General features: G+C 35.8%; 1 protein-coding gene across 3 annotated transcripts; it reads left to right on the top strand.

The window, feature by feature from the left end:
- The first annotated feature begins 6510 nt into the window (after positions 1 to 6510).
- On the top strand, positions 6511 to 20080 carry LOC113722703 (centromere/kinetochore protein zw10 homolog). Of its 3 annotated transcripts, XM_072048321.1 has the most exons (15): positions 6511 to 6847; positions 7722 to 8516; positions 8878 to 9015; positions 9382 to 9555; positions 9712 to 9873; positions 10274 to 10507; positions 10588 to 10737; positions 14631 to 14723; positions 14924 to 15019; positions 16164 to 16292; positions 16377 to 16454; positions 16542 to 16700; positions 16783 to 16933; positions 17041 to 17123; positions 18979 to 20080. In XM_072048321.1, exons 2-15 carry the CDS (start codon positions 7947 to 7949, stop codon positions 19060 to 19062), a joined length of 2301 nt encoding a protein of 766 aa, XP_071904422.1. In that variant the 5' UTR covers positions 6511 to 6847; positions 7722 to 7946; the 3' UTR covers positions 19063 to 20080. The 3 variants fall into 3 exon arrangements, with proteins under 3 accessions (XP_071904422.1, XP_071904424.1, XP_071904423.1); XM_072048323.1 differs by lacking the exon at positions 6511 to 6847 and having other exon boundaries at positions 7799 to 8516; positions 19281 to 19481; XM_072048322.1 differs by lacking the exon at positions 6511 to 6847 and having other exon boundaries at positions 7799 to 8516; positions 8878 to 9019; positions 9386 to 9555; positions 18979 to 19242.
- The last annotated feature ends 438 nt before the right edge of the window (positions 20081 to 20518 follow it).

The following is a 20518-nucleotide window of genomic DNA, read 5'->3' as shown; positions in this document are numbered from 1 at the left end:
TATTTGCTACTTGTTGAGAGTCAAATTTAATGTAACTAACAACCAAAGATGCATAGAACTTCAAAATTAACGTTTTTTTGAATGTTAAGTTTAGTATTGCTAATGGTAGAGACACGTAGAATATCAAAAGTTTCTAAGTTTGAGAGGCTCAATCACTATTGCAGCTTGCAAAACGAAAAAATGACCTTTTTTTTTCCCATCATTTAGTGGTCATGATAGTTAGTGTAGGTATACAACATTGCTTGTAGGATCTGATACATATTCATCTCATGTACAATGCTACCATTAGGAGAAATAGGAAATCCACCACCTTTTCTTGAGTTTCCTAAATTACTACTTCAGTAGAAATTAGAAATTTCCCCTATGCTTGAAGCAACTCGTGATGATGATGAAAATCTTGCCAAAATTACGAAAGTAATTTAAAATTTCAAATACCAGTTTAATTAATTAATTTTCCTGTTCAAGCTTACCTACTGTTTATTATATGGACGAAGACTAGTTATGAAAGTAATTACTGCAGCTAGTTGTTCTTAAATTTCAATAATTTCATTAGATCTGATACTAGGGGGAAGAGCCCATGTAATCTACGGGAGTTTCATGCTTGTAGTTAAATAAAAATTGTAAGAAAGTTCAACTATTCATCCTATCTTAAATGATTAACAGCAGAGAATGACCTTCCTATTAAATGGATTAAAAAGTGTTATTGATAAGGTCAGCAACTTGAAATGATGATTTTTTTTTAGAGTGAATGTATGACTATTGGCACAAAAAAAAAATGCATAGTGAAAGTAATTTTAATACATATAAAAATATGTGAAAAAAAGAGGAGAATAAATACAAACAAATATGCATTAATTTTATTATGATTAATTTTCTATACACTGATAGTGCATACACTTTTACCATTAGATGCATGACACATAATTTGAATTTGAATTTGAAACTCAAATTTTGCATATATGTTGTATATCCAACCGTGATAGTATATACACCGTCACCATTTATACGATTTATTCATTTTATTAACTCAAAATTCAACAAGAACAATATCAAATTATAGTCTTTACTTACGACAACTCACAACTTTCAATGTAAAGACTTTCCTTCAAACCTACTTTTCAAAACTCAACTCTTCAAATAATAATGTACTAGACTGGTAATATTTATAGATTGCAAAACTTCTTAAACAAACACAATTACAAACCGAAACTTACTTGGAAACTAACTTGAGAATTTTTAAACTAATATGGGAACTAAACAAATAGGGCACCAAAACAGGAAACTAAAAGAATTAGGAAATAAACAGATAGAGTAGCTTAATTCAATTTCCATCATTGCTTCCCATAAACTAAACTCTATATTATCATCACTTCTAATACTATCTCGAGCTTGAATTTCCATGGAAAATCTCTGTATAAATAATGCCGAATACTAACTTGCAATTGATATTTAATTTCATGTTCACACATAGTAGTGGACGAAATTTATACTCCTCAAACAATTTCTTGGCATGATCTCCTCTGTCAAAAAAACTTAAACATGTTCACCCATTCTTTAACTGCAATTCCATAACTCAATTCATCCATAACATTGAGAAAATTTTTCAAAATCACAAAATCATACTTTCCACCCCCAAAAATTTCTACTATACCATGAACTTGTTTTGATTCATCCATATCAACAATCACATTAGTTTCAGCAATACCACAATTTTCGAGGAATTTGCCAATTCGATAATTAATCTCAACCAACGTCAATGTTTGATTTGTCTTTTCAAATAAATTATCAATTCCAATAAAGTCAATATTTTTTTCCACACCACAATTTTCAATCATATCTTTAATCTTACTAATGAATTTGGTTTCTTTCTCAAACTCTTGACAATTTTCCTTTCAAACCACATATTCGTCATCTTCAAGTGCATCCTCAATTTATGCAATTTCTTCTTTCTTTTCCTCATCCAAAATTTTTTGCTCTTCACAACTTTCTTCTCTACCATGAGCTTGATTAGAATTTATCAGGATTGTCCAAGCCTCCCTTACAGTTTTTGCATGCATGAATTTTTTGAATATATGCATATGGACTTTGGTATTGAGTATTGACACAGTGAAGTATCTTGTGATCCAACTGTCTATTATTTTCTAACTCTTTAACTTCATTGCTTGATGATTACATGCCTTTTGTAGGTTTCGTGAATCCTGTTCGGACAATATTCTAAATTCCAATAGTTTGAAAAAACATGCACAACATTATAAATAATACATATTCATGTTTCAAATTTTCATCAATAGCACAACATTATAGTTTGAAAAAACGTGCACAACATTATAAAAAATATGGATCCATGTTTCAATTTTTTTAATCTCTACTCAATTAGGACCAATTTTGTATCCTAATTTTCAACAACAATTCTTCTATTTTTGTACCTTAATTTCATGAACAAGCCTTGGGATCAAAACCTAGAGGTTTGATATCACTTGTTTGCCCAAAAAAATATGCACAGTGGAAAAAAGTTTAACACATAAAAAAAATATGTGGGAAGAAGAGGAGAGTAAATATAAACAAATACTCAATAATTTTGTTAACTTAAAACTCAACGATAACAATATCAAATCGTATCGATTCATTTACGACAACTCACAACTCTCAATTTAGAGGCTTTCTTTCAAACCTACTCTTCAAGACTTAGGGTCTGTTTGGTTGGAAGTAAAATGTTTTCCTTGGGAAAATATTTTCCGTGGAAGTAATTTTCCATGAAAATCATTTCCCTTTCATCATTTTCAGGTGTTTGGTTAGCTTATTGAAAATATTTTCTTACTTCATTTTTCTGGTGTTTGTTTAACTTTTGAAATATTTTTACTTTTATCTCTATCTTTACTTTCTACACATTATAACTACATACTTCTTCCCATGCAAAATAAGAAAATTTATCTCATTGTTTAACTTTAAAAAATCTTGGAGAAATGTATATATGAATAAAAAATATCTCCTTAAGCAATAAACAAATTGCTGGCCATTTAGTGTCAAATATCAATCACATGCAATGCTTATTGTAACATATATCTTGCACTCTCACTGCTGAAAGTTTCTCTAAAAAAGAATGTCCCTATTATACATAATTAATTACTAGCATATGATGAGTAGGATGAGTTTTTTTTTATTTATTTTGAATATACTAGGGGGAGGGTTGGGTTGGGTTGGGTTGGGTGGTACGGGGGAGGGAGTGTAAGGAAGAAGTCTTGGGTTCGAATTCTCCTGTTTACACTAAAAAAAAAAAAGAACATACTACAAGATGTTTTCAGTAAGTTTGGAACATACTACAGGCGGGATGCATGCATTTCGGAAAACAACTTCAGGAAGTTTGGAAGGGAAGTTGTTTTCCATAAGATGAGTGAAAATATTTTACATAGGAAAATGTTTTCAGTAACTTTTGTGCAACCAAACACGGGAAATTAGGAAAATATTTTCCTGGAAAACATTTTCACCCGAAACAAACGGACCCTTAATTCAAGTCTTAACGTAACAATGTACTAGACTAGTAGTATTTATAGATTGCGAAACTTTCTAAACAAACACAATTATAAATCAAAACTTATTTGAAAACTAACTTGAGATTTTCTAAACTAAAATGGAAACTAACCAAACAGGACGCCAAAACAAGAAAATGAAAGAATTACGAAATAAACAAATAGAATAGTTTAGTTTAATTTCCATCAATAACTAACTTCATAAGAAGCTTCTCAACTTGATTTGAATGATACAAGCTTCTCTATTATTACTACACCATGGTGTCCAACAAGCATCCCATGGTAAAAGAGTTAATCAATTAGGTAGAAAAAGTTTAATAATACCAAAACGCATACCATAAGTTTCAAATCATAGTAGAGCATAACATTGCACAGCAAAAAGAGCACAACTCCTTCTTGCATAGTTTCATAGGTTTCAGTGATAACATTATGGAAGTTTGAAAACTCAGTCACATGAGTTTTGCATTTGCCTCCTGCTTTGGAGTAATCTTTGACATCTAAAAATGAAGATTTCAATATATTAGCCAACTGCAAGTTCTCGGATGTGTCCTTACTTTCTACACAAAGGCATTCTACTTGTCCTGCATGCACTATTCTTGTTAGGTTGTGTATATCATCGATTCTTAAAGGTTGGTGCAATGACAACCTCTTAGCTTGATCCTCATTATCTAAATACACACTGATCATGCACGGAAGACATGTTATTAGTCTGATCATATTGAATGATTCTCTTATTAAACTTCGACTTTATATGTATATACCTCTATCAACTGCAATATATACTTTTATCATTTCTTCTCTTATAAGCATCTCGCACTTTTGCTGCTCAAGCTCTTTTTGTTCCTCAGTCAGTAAACTAAACTTTAGCTTTGCTTTTTCATTAATTACTATGCCAGTTTTGCTTTTCTAACTTTTTACCTTTACTTAATGTAGTCATTTTTTATTGCAATAACCATAGATCCTAAGCAATTACCAGAGATAAAAGCAATTTTCACAAGAAAAGCCTAAATAATAATTACACAATTTTCTAACATAAGCCATAATTGGCTTCAACCATTGCATCATGCACATCTAACTCAAGTGGTTCCAGTAATAACTAATCAAACATACAAGCAAACACATAAATAAATCAACTTTTTTACCAAACCAAATCGTTGAGTCAAGCCCCTCGGGGTCAGCTCAGCCGGTGAGGCCATGGGGTAATCCTCATGGTGGCACAGGTTCGAGTCTGGCCTCACATACCGCCCGGGTGCTCTTGGGGGGCGGGATACTTCAGGCGCAGGGGATTAGTAGGGCCCTGTAAGGATTGACCCGGACACCCCTGTGTTGACAAAAAAAAAAAAAAAAAAAATCGTTGAGTCAAAGCAGTAACTGCCACCAAAATAAATTGTGCCACTAACTACATGTATAGCTAAATAATTTGTAACATTCAGCGGTAATAGTGAAGAGTTGCTTGTGTTATTCCAAATACTCCCAATAAACCTTTTCTCATAGTTGCCCTAAACCGTTTAAATTATATAAAACAACTACATTTGTTGGGAAACAATAATTTCAACCCTAAATTACGCTTACAAAGTATCTATTTTTGAGAATCAAAGCATTCAATTTAAAATTGAAACTATGATTTAACAAGATAAATCTCACATATAAAAAAAGAAAACATAAAAAGCACCTCAAAGTGAACCACCAAGAGTAGCTTTGTGAAACTAAGAGTACAATGATAGTAGAAATAAGCATATAGGTGAAGGCGAAAAGAAGACAACGGAAGAATGGTGAAGGAGGAACAATTTGGACAAGTTTCAGTAACTGTTCAAATTGATGCTCAGACATATAACTCGTACTAAATAAATCACTAAATTTCCTAGCAAGCCAGGTTTTTCTAAAATAGATTAGTAAGGGTATTAGTGTAAACCAAGACACAAAGTACTAATTGCTAATATAACACCTTACACAATGGCACTCTCTTGAAATTCTCATAGTTAACAACGGCTAATAATTGCTTCTTTTAACTGGCAAGACAACCCAAGAGTGTTTAAATGAATCCAAGGATATGCAAGTAATTGTAGCAAAACTAAAACCATCATAATTTGTATCTATTACTCAAAAGACGATCAAAATAGTCTCACATTTCCAAAATACCCTTAAACTTTGAACATATCAATGATGCATTTAAATGAATATAAGGGCATTTAAATAAACAAAAGAAAACGCATTCTACCATAAGTTCTACCCACGCTACAGCCACACTTGAAACCCCTCACAATCCCAAAATATTCCTACCTTTGCCGTTGAAATTTAAATACAATATTTGATCACAACTCATACTTATATAGTATAAGGAAACCAAGTATAATATGCTGGCCGCATACCCAACAAATTTCTTATGATATTTAAAATAATTAAACATCTTTCACGGAAAATAACATCATATATTTAAGTGCCAAAAGAAATTTTAAAAGATAAAGAAGATAGAAGAAAAAAATAAAAGCGCATCACTAAAATAAATATTTTATTCCTATGTTTATTACAATTAATGCATCACAAGGAATTCATAATAAAAATAGTATTTTTTCATAAGAAAATTGTAATTTATTTTTAAGCACTAAAAAGAAATTCTTTTGCACATATTGATCATATGGGAGTGGAAAAGGAATAAAGAAAAATCTAAACATAACAAAGATGAAAAAGGAAAGAAAAAGAAAAAAAAGATTACATGATAATTTCTTTGGATTAGGAGTTAATCAAGTGAGTCGGCCTCGAATAATACACTATAAAAGGAAAAAAAAATGTAAAAAAGATTACACGACAACTTTTTCAGATGGTTCCAATTTTCTTCGAGATGTTTACTACAATGAAGTATGGGGAGCAATGTATAGGTTTCAGGAAAGTCGAGGTTGATTTGCTATTTTCTTAATTATGAGGGACAATTTGAAATTAAGCATTTCACTCAAATAAATAACGACGTTCCACAAGCAATACCTTCCTCCACCACCTCCTTTCTCCTCCGGCCACCTCCACTTCGGCCGGTCGGTCTCTTTTCTCCGACCCTTTTCTGCCGGAATCTTCCCGTCTCTCTAGTCCACTACCGGGCCTTTTCTTCCTTCCTACCTTCCCCTCTTTCTGCTACTCCTGGTGTATCATCCTTACACGTTCGCTTTCTTCTCTCAGCACACACCTCAAAACTAATTGTTGTACAAGAAGTAATTTTTCTGTCGTAATCTTGGGCTGATCTAGATTGTTACTTGCCAAATTCAGGATCAGGGTGTCGTTCAATTCAGGTGATTAGCCAGTAATTGCACATTGATTTGGAGAATTTTGAGGTTAGTATTGGAATGTAATTGTTTCTTGTTCAAGTTAGTTAGCTGATACTCACTTACTTCTTGTTCTAGTTACATGTTCCTTTTGTTTTGTTTTCATATTTATTTTGAAAATTCATGTACTTTTCTGGGTTTTTATTTGTCCAGAAATAGTAGTTTCATCTCCAGGCAGTAGCTAAAATCAATGAATATTTTATTGGTGATATGTATGAATTAGCATCAGTTAGTTGTTAGTGCAGTTTCACATGTTTCTTCAGTTAGTTTTTGTGATGTTCGTTTTATACTCTTCACCTCTTTGGTTGAAAAAGAAATTGACAATGAGTTCTGTTAGGGCAATAATTGGTCTGTGTTTGAGGACGGAATCCTGTATTTTAGTATGGCCTGAATGAAATCAGCAAATTGTCGGCACTTGTGGAGCTTCATGTTATATTTGTAAGGATGAAGACTTGGTGTATTCTATCTCATTCTGCTGAAGTTTATCTTTGATTGGGATTAATTTACATTGTAGGTTCTTTGTCTTTTTTTCTCTTTAAGTGTTAGCATCTTTATTGACATTTTGAGTGCTAGGCCTAGCTCGAATCCAGTCACAGGGGTTTAAGTGCGTATGAAGCTCCTCATAACACTTTGCCATCTGAACACAGTTTGGTGTTGCAAACACATATCATTATCCCGTGTATGTGATATACAGTGTACTGTTACTGAGTGTTTATGAGAATTTTCCATGTAACTTTTCAATCCTGGGATTGAAAACTAACTGCCTAGAATTTCATTGTTTCCTCTAATACTACGAATTAAATGGCTCTTCAGGATCTTAAAAGTTGTTTTAGTAAGCCCCTACACCTATGTATCATCCCTAACGTCTACTGCTTTTTTTCAGGAGGATGGATTGATTTTCTTACTGGCTTTAACACCAGAGGCTAATGAAGTTTAGTGTCCGGTGGGCTCTTGGAAATTGAACAGACAGTACATATTGATTGATCAGGTGTTTTGTTTACAACCCTCTGCACTGGAATATTTACCTTTACCAAAACCCTGACCAGTTTTTTTCCCTGGGAAAAGAGAACAAAAGAAAAAGTGAGGTATCCAGTGACCCAGACCCTTAATGGATGTACTGTTCAATTCAATAGATATCCGAGATCTTCTCTCAACACCAGACCTAGATGACCCCTCAACCCCACTATCCGCACCTGATCTTCATCTCCTCATTGACCGCCTGCAAGTCCGCTCTCTCCACATTAAATCAAAAGTCCATGACTACCTCCGATCTCACCAACTGGACTTCTCTTCCCTCTTCTCTCAATGCTCTGACGTTGTTACCAGGACTGAACAGCTCTCAAGTGAATTGTTTAATATACTTAATCTAATCTCAGACCACCCTGTTGACACCAAAATCAAGTCGGTTATTGAAGAAATGGTTGCAAAGAGGAAAGAGGTAAGGGAGAAGAGGGAAGTGTTGGAGTTGTTGGGGCTAATTTTGGAATTGTGCGAGAAATTGAGACTTGTGAAGGAGGATATCAGAATTGGTAGAGTTGAAGAGGCTGCAGTGGCCCTCAGAGAACTGAAGACAGCTTTACGTGTGCATAATGATGAAGCAGCTGCAGCACAAGATGAAGAAAGTCAACTGTTGGCATATGGACTGTTAAGGAAAGAATGGGCTGACTGTTTTGACAAAGTAGAAAATTTTCTTTTATGTTGTTTTGAATCATCCTTTATTGGTTATATTTGTGTACCTATCTGATCAGTTAAAAATTGTGAAGTTTAGCAATTGTTTTAAAACCTGGGAATAGGATTGATGTATCTACAAATTAAAGTTATATGCTGTGAAGATTAATCTGGATATTTAAGAGCTTAATAAGCTGCTATCTTGAATGAATTAAATGCAAGATGCTTTATTGTCTGGAAATTATCCAGAGTTTGATGCATAAAAAATGATACTTTATTGAACTATCCTCTTTTGGGATAAACATTTATTTGACAATGGCAATGTTTGTGAGGATTATTATTCTCATCTGTTTTATCACTTTTGGTTGTAGTTACATGAAGCCCTAATGAGGCTTGTGGAGAGTGCTGTGAGATTTGACCAGGATAGCAGTTCATTTTGTGTAAAGTATTGGTTGGGCATGGATGGAGCTGAAAAGATTGAGCTTCATACAGTCTTGAAAGCCATGGATGTAGGTTTGCAGCTTCTCTCTCTGTCTCCCTCCCTCCCTTCCTCCCTCCGCCTTGGTCTTTTGTTATTTGTTTGTGGTTTACTTGTTTCAATTTGTGAATTGTATCTGCTTTATAACTATAAAGCATAAACATTAGTTATGAGTTATGCCTCATGGAATACCGAGGCCATATAGATATGTATTGGCAAGCATACAAGCACTAAAGTGCCACATTGGAACAGGAACAGGTTTCTAATTACTGCAGTCGAAACTCACACACATCAAGCAATCTAAGCTACTCTAGTATTAACTATTTACATATATTTAACTCTTCCCGAACTTCAAAACTTGGGGAGCAGTTTCATTTTGTAATTGTTGTTTTACTAGGCAGTTGGCATTTTGGATTATGGGCTAGCAAGAATAGCCGACTTAATGATCAAACATGTCATTGCTCGAGCAGTTAGTTGTAGATCATCTGTTTCAGTTGTGGAGGAAATTAGTGAAGACCAGGGGCCAACCTCCGAGGCAGTTCTTACTATTGTTTCATGTACAAATGACATGGTACAATTTCAGATTCTTTTTGTTTAACTCTATGTTTCAAAATGGTACATCATATATCCTTTTTTCATGGTAAGAAATGCCCAACTTGCATCTCTCAAACTATGCAGGTTAAAATTTTCATAGATTCTACATGAATCTGACATTTTTCATTTGTAGAGTAACAGTTTAGATGGTGAAACAGTCTATTCTGCACTAGTTCAGATTGTTATGTTTATAAACAAATCGTTTTGCTTCCAAAATGGACTCTGGATGCACCGTTTTGGAAGATTGACGTGGCCAAGGATGTCAGATATGATCATTTCGAAGTTTCTTGCCAAGGTTTGTGTAAACCCACTTATTCTTTGGTCTTGGAAATTATTGCTGGTCTCAGTGAGATTTATCTGGCTTGTCTTTGTTAATGTTTTGGTTGCCTTTATTCTTAGGTGTCTCGAGTTGGACTTTGGTTGTCTTTTTTGCCTCCTCTAGATTGTTAATTTAATAATGAAAAAGTATTAGAAAGTTCAAGTTTAAACATCTGAATGCATGCATAGTGTGTGTATCAACGTCTGTATGAAAACATAAATATGCAATTGTTAGTATTGTATGTGTGTCTCTTTGTGTATGTGTGCGCCTTTTGTTAAATATAGGTAACTACCTATGTAGGGTGAGAATTTCACAAGCTCAGGGTAAAACTTTTTCCTGTATGGGTTATACTGAGATTTGCTATTTTTGGTTTCAGTTTGTCCCGGATGATGCTTCCAAACTTGACAATTTTCAGAAAATTGTGAAGCTTTCCTCAGAGTTTGAGACAGATTTAAAGGAGTTGATGTTCATTTCGACCTCTGATAACAAGGATGAAAGACTAACTGAATTTGCCAACAATGTTGAGGTTCACTTTGCTTCAAGGAAGAAGGTTGAGATTTTAGCCAAAGCTCGATATATGCTTCTACAAGCTGCCTTCACTATTCCTCAAGTGAGTTGTATAAATCATATTAAGTGACATTTGATCTTTTAGATGCATGGAGCTGAGATTATCTATGGGAATCTCTGTAGGACCATACAAGGATAAGTGGTGAACTGGAAAATGAAGAAATTGCTGAAAATTTCTCCAATCGTGTTGTCACTTTGCTTTTTACATCTGAAAGGTGTGTTGTTTCTGAAGCAGCTTTAAATTTGATGGAGCTGGTGCATAAAACCCTTAAGGTGAGTTGACTGAAAGGATAATTTGATCTCTGCTAAATCTATGAAAAGTCATGTTAAATCAGTTTATCCACTGAGTCAAAGCTGCTCCGTATTTATATTTGCATCTTCTCTGCTACCTTCCTTGCTTTGCATTTGTGATGGCTTGTTCATCAAATTTTTCCATTTTATTCTCTTGTGCTGGTCATTTTAGTAAGATGGTGAAGTATATTTGAGCAATTTTTGAACCAGAGTAGTACACAGAAGATATTATCTTCAACATGAAGCCGGGCTAGGGAGAATACTGATCATTTTGAGAATATCTTTTCATGGATTCTTAATCCAATTATCCTGTTTGATTCTCTCATCTTGGTAATGATGATGAAGTACTCTGGAAAAATTTTCTTTTGAAGAATAAATTATCTGGGAAATGAAAAGGTGGCTATGGAGATGCTTTTTTTTTGGGTAGTAAATATTTGCTTAAAAGGATTTAAATGACCTAAGTTTTACCTTGAGTTTAATATTCCATTCTGTGAGAGTAGGTAATACCTTGCAATCAGGGATAAATAATATTTGTCAAGATTTGGTTTCTGGGAAGTCGGTGCTGAATTTATTCAGGCATAATGCTGTGTTACTTTCTGGAGAGTACAGCTAATTACATGATTGAGTAGAGCTCTTGAGAAGAATATGATCTGATTCAGAGCAGTTTATAAGTTACTGAGAACCAACTCCTGTAGGTTACTTGGTAACTTGGAAGATCAGAGATTGAAATTTCTTATCTTTTGTTTGTAGAGTGATTTCATGAAACATAGTTGACTGGAGTATGACCTCATGAGGTACTCCTTGGGGCTGTATGCATTATTTTGCATCTTACTCAAACTGTCCTCCGCCATTCACCCCTCCCCACAACCCCAAACAACGCATGCACACACAGGGAGGGAGAGAGAAAAAAAAAACACTGATACAGAGAGAGAGAGAAGAAACAACAGATGGACAGAGTCAGAGAGAGAAAAGAAGCAACACGCAGAGACATGCAGAGAGAGAGAGAGAGAGGGAGGGAGGGAGGGAAGAAATTTTCTTCTTCTAGTGGCTGGAGGGAGACGAGAGTTATTTGTCCTTCCATTTTGTACCTCAACTATTTTGCTACTTTTATGTGCGTATCAACCTGAACTCTTCCTGTAAAACCACCGTTTAGGAATCTTGGCTTGTCATTCAAGATAGCATTATGCTGCGTTCAGGAGAGGAAAAAGAGTGACACTGGTCTAACTCACAAGACATACTTTGTTTGATAAAATATGGAGTGGATTCAAAGAAAGAAACATCAGCACAAGTAAAAAATCGATTTAAAACTGGACTGTAACATCTATACCCTTTTTGCGCTCGTGCGTATCCTAAGAAAATACACTTAATAGCACGAGAATCTAATTTATCCACCCCGGGAGCAAGCTGATGAACAAAGCACACACATCCAAAAATACGAGGAGGCAATTTAAACACAGGTTCATGAGGAAAAAGAATGGAGTGAGGTAATTGGCCTCCAAGAATAGTAGATGGCATGCGATTAATTAAATAACATGCAGTTAGAACTGCATCACTCCAAAATTGTTTGGGCACATTCATGTGCAATATAAGTGTCCGAGCAACCTCGATTAAGTGTCCAATCTTTCTTTCAGCAACTCCATTCTGTTGTGGAGTGTGAGGACAAGAGGACTGATGAATAATACCGGACTTAGTCATGAAGGTATTAAAAGGAGTGGAAAAATATTCTTTCGCATTATCACTGCGAAGTATACGTACAGATACACCAAATTGATTCTTTATTTCTGTAACAAATGCACAAAAAATGGAATATAGTTCTGAACGATCTTTCATTAAATAAAGCCATGTAACTCTTGAAAAATCATCAACAAAGATTACAAAATATTTAAAACCTAACTTTGAAGTGACTCGACTAGGACCCCAAACATCAGAATGAACTAACAAAAAAGGTTCTGAAACCCGTTTATTGACCCTAGGGGCAAAAGAAACACGATGATGCTTTCCTAATTGACAAGACTCACATTCTAATGAAGACAACTGACTCAAGGTAGGAACCAACTTCTTCAAATTTTGTAGAGACGGATGACCCAAACGACAGTGAATTTCAAGAGGAGAAACAGTAGCAGGACACGCAATCGGACCATTAGAGTTGAGAAAATAAAGACCATTATGCTCGCGCCCTCCACCAATCGTCCTCTTTGTCTTCAAATCCTGAATAACAACAAAATCAGGAGAAAAAATAACTGAACACTGTAGAAATTTGGTAAGCTTACTAACGGACATTAGATTAAAAGGCAAATTTGGTACGTAAAGAACAGAAGGCAGCGGAAGAGATGGGTTAATTTCTACAGTGCCTAGTCCTTTAACTTTAGTTGTAGATCCATCAGCTAAAGTAACATGAGGGAAGGAAGTAGACTCTTGAAAATTAGAAAAATTTCTAGAGGTACCTGACATATGATCAGTAGCTCCGGAATCAAAGATCCATGAGTCAAAATTTTTGGAAGTGGAGAGACAAGCCATAACATTACCTTTTTGTGCTAAAGAAGCAGAGGGAAGAGATGCGTGATTTGCAGTTTGGTACTGCAGAAATTTGACATAATCTTCCTCGGATATGGTAAAAGTTTTCTGGGACCCTTGTGCTGAAGAACTTGATTCAGCTTGGTCAATGGTAACCGCATTAGCAAACCGAGGTGGTTTTCCATGTAAATCCCAACAGGTATCATGAGTGTGATTCTTCAAACCACAATGAGTGCACTCACGGGTGCCTCGACCTCCACGACCCCCACGACCCCCACGACCTCCTCTACTTCTTCCTCCACGAGAGCCACGTCCCAAGTTAAGTTGCTCTATCCGACCATTGTTAGCAACTAACGCAGATTTGTCATTAATTAGAGCACCATCACCCTGTGCTTTGTCCTTAGATGCAGAACGCAAGACCCGAGCATATGCCTCTGCAAAGGATGGTAATTGTTCACCTGCTAAAATTTGAGATTTGATTGGTTCAAATTCTGGTTTGAGACCGGCCAAGAATTTGAGCACAAGCATTTGTTCTCTTTGCCTCTGCATAACTGTAATATCACTTGAGAGAGGCATTACGGCATTTAATTCTTCTGAAACTCGCTTCAGATCAGCAAAGTATTCAGTTACTGTCTTGTTATCTTGTTGCAACTGAAAATACTCCAAAGAAATATCATACATCCGTGAAAGATTACTACAGTATAATAACCGGACATAATCCCAAACTTCTTTTGTTGTCTCACAATGAGAACACATGTAAGCAATTCGTGGCTCCATAGAATTCCATATTGCTCCAAGAATTTGGGCATCCTCTTGAATCCACACTAGTTTCTTGTTGTCCTCCGTAGGAGAGTCATCTGTGAGATATCGTTGCTTTCCTAAACCTGTCAGATAAATCTTAACGGCTTTTGACCACTGTTGATAATTAGTGTCATTCAACTTCCAATTTGTGATTTGAGGCATCACCATTGGCATAATATTAGTAGACGTCACAATACCTTTTGATAGACTTTCAGCCATAGCGAATAGCACTCCAAACCAAACGAAGGGTCAAAACTCGAGATGAACAGCGCGTGAACAGTGCCGTGAACAGTGCCCCCGCGTGAACAGTATCGCGTGAACAGTCGCGATGACCAAAACTTTTGCTAGATGTTTAACCCTAACCCTAGGACTTTTGCTCTGATACCATGATAACAGGTATTTTGGGAGGAAAACATCTAGTCACAATATTATGAGTGACCAACTAGTATTTATAGGAGTACAATCCTAACAAACTATTTACAAAAATACCCTTACTAATTTATTATCTACAATAATACTTATATTCTCTTAACAGTTACTAATAGTGGTGTTACAAACAGGATGTCTGCTTGTCATCTCCAAGAGTTGGATTAGAATTCTATTATGCTGCTAGAGATGCTTGTCTCCTTTATGAAGCTGTCGTACCTGTCAAGGTCAGTAAACGCATGGTATCAATTAGCGATGTCCATCGATCTGAAGGATGGGTTTTCCTAGCTGTTAAACATGTTTTCTAGCCTCACTACCTTGCTGTTCTATTTGGCTCAAGATATGCTGCTGCACTCTTGGGATTGAATTTTTTACTCATATTAAACAGCACCCTATGGTCATAATATCATCTTTTGATTTCTTGAAGCTAGAAAAGCAGCTTGCTACCATTAACCAGGCAGCTGTTCTCATGCACAATGACTGTCTATATTTGGCTCAGGAGATCCTTGGTCTTGCCTTTGAGGTTGGTATTTATATAATTTTTTGCTGCTAATATATTCCCAATATGCCAGAATCAGACTTCTTCATCTAAAAAATACTAGATAGATTCTGTTTTTGTTGCTGACATATTCTTAAAACTTTTATATGCTTCTGTTTGAAACTTAAAACTGGTTTACATTACCTCTGGCAGTTTCGTATATATCTGGCTATGGGGCCAAACTTGTATAGAGCTTCTGATGCTGAAGATGTTTTCATGCTATCTTATGGATCAGAGGTGCTAGTTTGGTATTTGCTGGCAGTTGGTCCATTTCACCTTGTTTTGTACTTCTGTATTTGCAGTTCTTTCTTAAAAAACAAGAAAAAAACCTCTTGCTTGTTCCGCACAATTTTTTTTTAAGTATTAGAACTTATCCAGAAGTGTGAAGAACTCATATTACAAGACTCCTTAGGTTTTTATACTGAAATTTCTTTGAAAATAGTGGGGATTAGGCAATTCAGATATGTTGCCCTGGATTTGATGATCTGGCAGAAATTCCAATTGATTCTTTAGTAATTCCTTGCTGTGTGAAGTTTTTAATGGGTTTTCTACAAGAAAGATGACAGTTTTTCCCCCTTCCTGGAATTCACATGTTGTTGGAAAGGCTAGTTGAATTACAAGGCATGACACTTGCAAGAAAAAGGTTTTGTGCTGATCTTTGTTTTGACTCACAGAAAGTTTTAGAGCAGGAAAATGAATAACTTGAGACTTGGTGAACAATTAGATTGCTCAATGTTCTACAGCATTACTATAAGTTTGACCCTAAGAATGGAGTGCAGAGGTTTTCCTATCCCTAGGGTTTCCAAGAGTTTTCAGTGGTGACCCTCGGGCACTGGGCTTGACACCTAATTACTGGAAAAAAAAAACGTTGCTCAAGGAACTTCGTGACTAAAACTATTTCCTTTAATTGTATTATTGCACCTTACTGTAGAACAATTCTTTGTCCAGAGTATCATTTGTTAGGTGAATACTTGCTTTGCTTGTGACGTCTGTTCTGACATGATCATGATTTATAGGTTTTGTGCTTCTGACTGAAGATTGATTGCTGTTCTTTTCAATAAACTACTTGAGCTTATACTTTAATTGCAATTTAGTTATAATTCTTATTCATGTAATTTTAATTTTTCAGTATCGTCCAGACTTTCCAAATCCTATCAAGGAAATGGCTGTCTTTGCTGATTTGGCTCCACGATTCCAGCTGATAGCAGAAGAAATATTGCAGAGACAAATTCAAGTTGTTATTTTCAACTTAGAGCAGGTATGGCTGAAACACAACATTGCTTCTGAATGAGGTCTGTACATGTTCCTTTTAGAGCTATACTAAAATGTTTTGAGTTTGTAGGCTATTGATGGTGCTGTTGGGTTTCAAAACACCCACCTAACAAAGCAATACGAGTCTGCTAAATTTAGCATTGACCAGGTAATCTTGATGGATGAGGGAAATTCTGATTTAGAAATCCGGTATTCTGTCTTTGCTATGAAGTAGCTTTGACCGTTTCTTGTTTAGGTTGCATTTATACTTGAGAAAGTACACATCATATGGGAGCCTCTGTTAATGCCTTCAATCTACAAAAGGAGTATGTGCATGGCTCTGGAGGTAGTTTTCTCAAGAATTACAAAAGACATTCTTCTTTTAGATGACATGGCGGCAGAAGAAACTTTACAGGTACAATGTTGATCTGCTTTTGAAATTTTAGTTGAAAGAAATTAGATTTTATGTAATTAACCTCATTTCTGATTGTTTGAAGCTTCAAAGACTGGTTCATTTGCTTTTTGAGAACCTGTCATCTATATTAGCATCACTATTGGACATCAAGCAGACAAGGAGTTCAGAACAAAGCCAAGTAGTCTCAGTTAATGATCTTATTCCATCCCTTCAAAAGTTACGCAAATTGGAAGGTATCATATTCTTTTCTGTGCTTTGCATGTGAATGTTTGAAGACTGATCCACAGGTTAAAGGAAGTTGGCTTTTCGATTTTTTGCTTAACATCTTGTAATTTGTCAGATCTTCTGGACATGCCTTTGAAGTCCATTACTGCAGCCTGGGAGGGTGGTGAACTAGTCAGTTGTGGATTTACAATGACAGAGGTAAAATAACACGCAATGACATTTGATACATTTTCTTTCTTTTCTGTGTTTAGTTGAAATGATTCTCAAAGAATTGAACACTTCGTACATAAATGTCTTTGTGAAAGAAGACACTTTTTACTTCTTACTAAATTCTAAACAATCTTTACAACTTGGGTGGCGACGCTGCTACAGCCAAAATTAGCTGCCAGAGCAAATGTATTATTTAAGGACAAGTTTTCCATGTTTATTTATTTAACTAAATACTTATTGAAAATTTGTAGTCTGGTTACATAAAAATACTCTGAGCTCACATCAGTGGCCCTGTCTACTGCCATCCAACTCTCGCGTTTGTTTCTTTTATACGAACAAAAAAGAGAAACCCCTTTATTTCTTTCCGGTTGTGCACCAAGTCTTAGTTCCACTTCCAAATGTCCAAAATTTGCACTTCATCTCTAGCATGCCATCACTACCATTATATCGATCAAATATTCTTCTTGTTTTGCCCTCTCTGTGGTGCTTCACATAATTAAAACATGTGAAAAGAGTATACAAAAATGGTTGATATCCTCATTTCACAAACATGATGAATAAAATAAAGAGGATAAGAGGTTTAAAAAGAAAAAAATCTAATTCATACTGTGCGACTAACTTCACATATTTTTAAGTCCTAAATCGTCACCAAATTATATTTTCCTATTTTTGGGGCAGAAGTACACTTTAATAGAACATATGCCCAGCAACTAGCTTATCCTCCCATTCCTTGCCTTCATATAAGGAGAGAGAGAAACACCATTGGTTTTAAATATCAGGGTTTGATTGGATGAGGATGTTGGGGAATAAATTTGTAGTTGAGAGTGCTCGGCATCCACATTTGGGGTGCGGGCTTTTGGAGAGAGAAGATCGAAGAGATGCAGGCTTTTGGAGAGAGAAGATGGAAGAGAAAGCTAACAGAGTTGTGAGGGTGAAGTTGAGTTGTAAATGAGCCAATTACGACTCGTGAGAAATAGTTCTACTTGAGCTCAAGCTCAATCGAGCATCAAAATCAGATTTTGTGATCGACTTGTCTTATGGACGGTGCGTTCAAGCTCGACTCATGCTCTCTTGAGAGGCAGACAATTGATCGAGCTCGAGCTGTTACTGAAGATGAGTTCGAGCTTGAACTTGAGAAAAAAGATGTAATTTGTCCAGAAGGAACAGACATATTAGTAATGTTACATATATGTATGAATATCATATAAGCACACGCATATATATACACATATATAGTGTATATACATATATGTATGTATGTGTGTGTATATAGATGTATATGGTTATGCATGTATGTATAATGTATATGGTTGTATATGTAAATATATTTCACAGACAATCTTGAGTTGCTTGATGTGCATTCTAACAAAAGCTCGAGTTTGGCTCGTTACCTCAACGAGCATGCTTAAACTCGTGTTTGACCGAGTGTGAGTGAGCATTTGACCAAGATGCTTCTGAGCAGCTTGGTTTGTTGACTAGTAGTGGCACTGGGGAAAGAATAAAGAGGAAAAGGAGGAGGAAGGGGTGGTTGCCATTGCGAAATTACATGGTTTTAGGTGGCAAATTAATCAAAGGAGAGACTTTGGAGGTTGTGGGGGATAAAGTTTGTTTATTGCCCTTGAGTGTTATATGAATTAACAAACATTGGCTAATGACGGGCAAACTTTTCCAAGTCAGAAAATTGCTGTGGTAATATTGCCAACCTTAACTTTGACATTTGGAATAATTCCATTCTAGGGTGCATCAGCCTTATTCAATTTTCTTTACTTTGCTTAAATGTTGATGGATTTCTATGAATGAAGTTAAATCAGTCACTGTTTCTTAACTAACATGACTTTTATAGGTGGAAGACTTCATCAGGGCCATTTTCACTGATTCACCTCTCAGGAAAGAGTGCTTGTTTAGAATGGAAAATTCCGGCTTCTAGAAATGATTGTAGAACGTAACCCTTTTTGTCGTTGCAGTTATCCAATTTTTTTCCTATTGAACCAATAAATTGTAGATGCAGTTTCGACTCATAGTGACCTTAGAGGTTACCTTTTTCCATTTTTTTGCTATGAACAGTTACTCTACCTTTATAAGTAAAATTTCCATAAAGAGTAACTTATTCTCCTGCTTTGTATTACTTCCTCTAAACATTAATAGGGGTACATATAACAGTGGAAAGGATACTGAATAGTACTAGTTTGGCTGCTGGCCTGCAGTTTGGGTTTATGAGGAGTTGGTGATTTACGTAAATATGACGGTGGAAGCACAAGTACTTCTAGGAAAACATATTCTTGGCAGGCTGTAATACTAAGACTTCCTGGCTTTTAAAGTCATTCGGAAGGCAATTTTTGACCTGCAGTATGGGGTTCAATGGAGTGTTGCATTTTGGAACCTGTTGGTGCCGCTCAGGTACTCTTGTTCAGTTGGATGCTCATGCCTGTTCCTTCTGCACCTTTAGAGTTCTTCAGTACAAAGGTCTGAGTAACTTGCACCATTCATAACTCGAAACTATCTGAGGTTGAAGCAGAGTATCATTATGATAATCAGGAGTTGTCCTTGTCCAGTACATGACATGGAGCATGTCTTCTTCTAGAGACATGGTGCTGATGATTGCTACTGTCACTGAGCATAGTCCTTCCACCCTGCCTACATTCAATTGAAGGAGGACATCGCAATTAAGCCTTCCACAGAGAGAAAATGTTTTCTCTTGCATCTTCTACCCGTTCGTGCTTGCAAGTAGCTGTTTTTCTGTCTTTGAGCTTTTCTTACATTTGCTACTCGCCCCTGGGGTGCCAGAAACCATATAAAGCACCGGCCTGCCCTTTCCTCTATCACTAGCTTTTGCCTTCAAGGATTTTGGACCAAAGCTTTGCAAGCTGAAACTCACTTAAACTTTATCTCCGTTTCTTGAATATAGTGTTACAGGTGTGAATGTGATCCAAGTTTCTGCAGTTCCATTTTGATAACTTCAGAAGGGCAAAATGATTTCAATTTCAACATGTGTGCACATAGATTCCAACCATGTGGGGGATTGTAAAACTCAACATGCTTGCTTTTACTAAGAATGATGGAAATTGTTCTTAATTGTGCTTAACTTCTTGCTATAAGCGAGGGTCTTCATGTATGTTACTAGAACTCATGACAAGTCTTCTCATTGAGGCAGATTCCAGGTTAATCTCTGATTCACTTCATAAGCTATGGGACCATGAGTAGGGTTTGAGCAGAATATGAATGTGTTGAAGGGCTGGTTACAACTTATGCAGCACTTCCACATAGTCCAGCTTTCCTGTTGTTATCCAGATTAATCATTGGCAGTTGAACATCTTAGAGTTTGGGGTGTGAATCCCCTTCTGCTCTTGTCCTTATGATCTACTTTACTATAGACGAAGCAAGGA

The sequence above is a fragment of the Coffea arabica genome, chromosome 5e (assembly GCF_036785885.1).
Source record: "Coffea arabica cultivar ET-39 chromosome 5e, Coffea Arabica ET-39 HiFi, whole genome shotgun sequence".
Taxonomy (NCBI): domain Eukaryota; kingdom Viridiplantae; phylum Streptophyta; class Magnoliopsida; order Gentianales; family Rubiaceae; genus Coffea; species Coffea arabica.
This window is presented reverse-complemented; position numbering and strand designations above follow the sequence as displayed.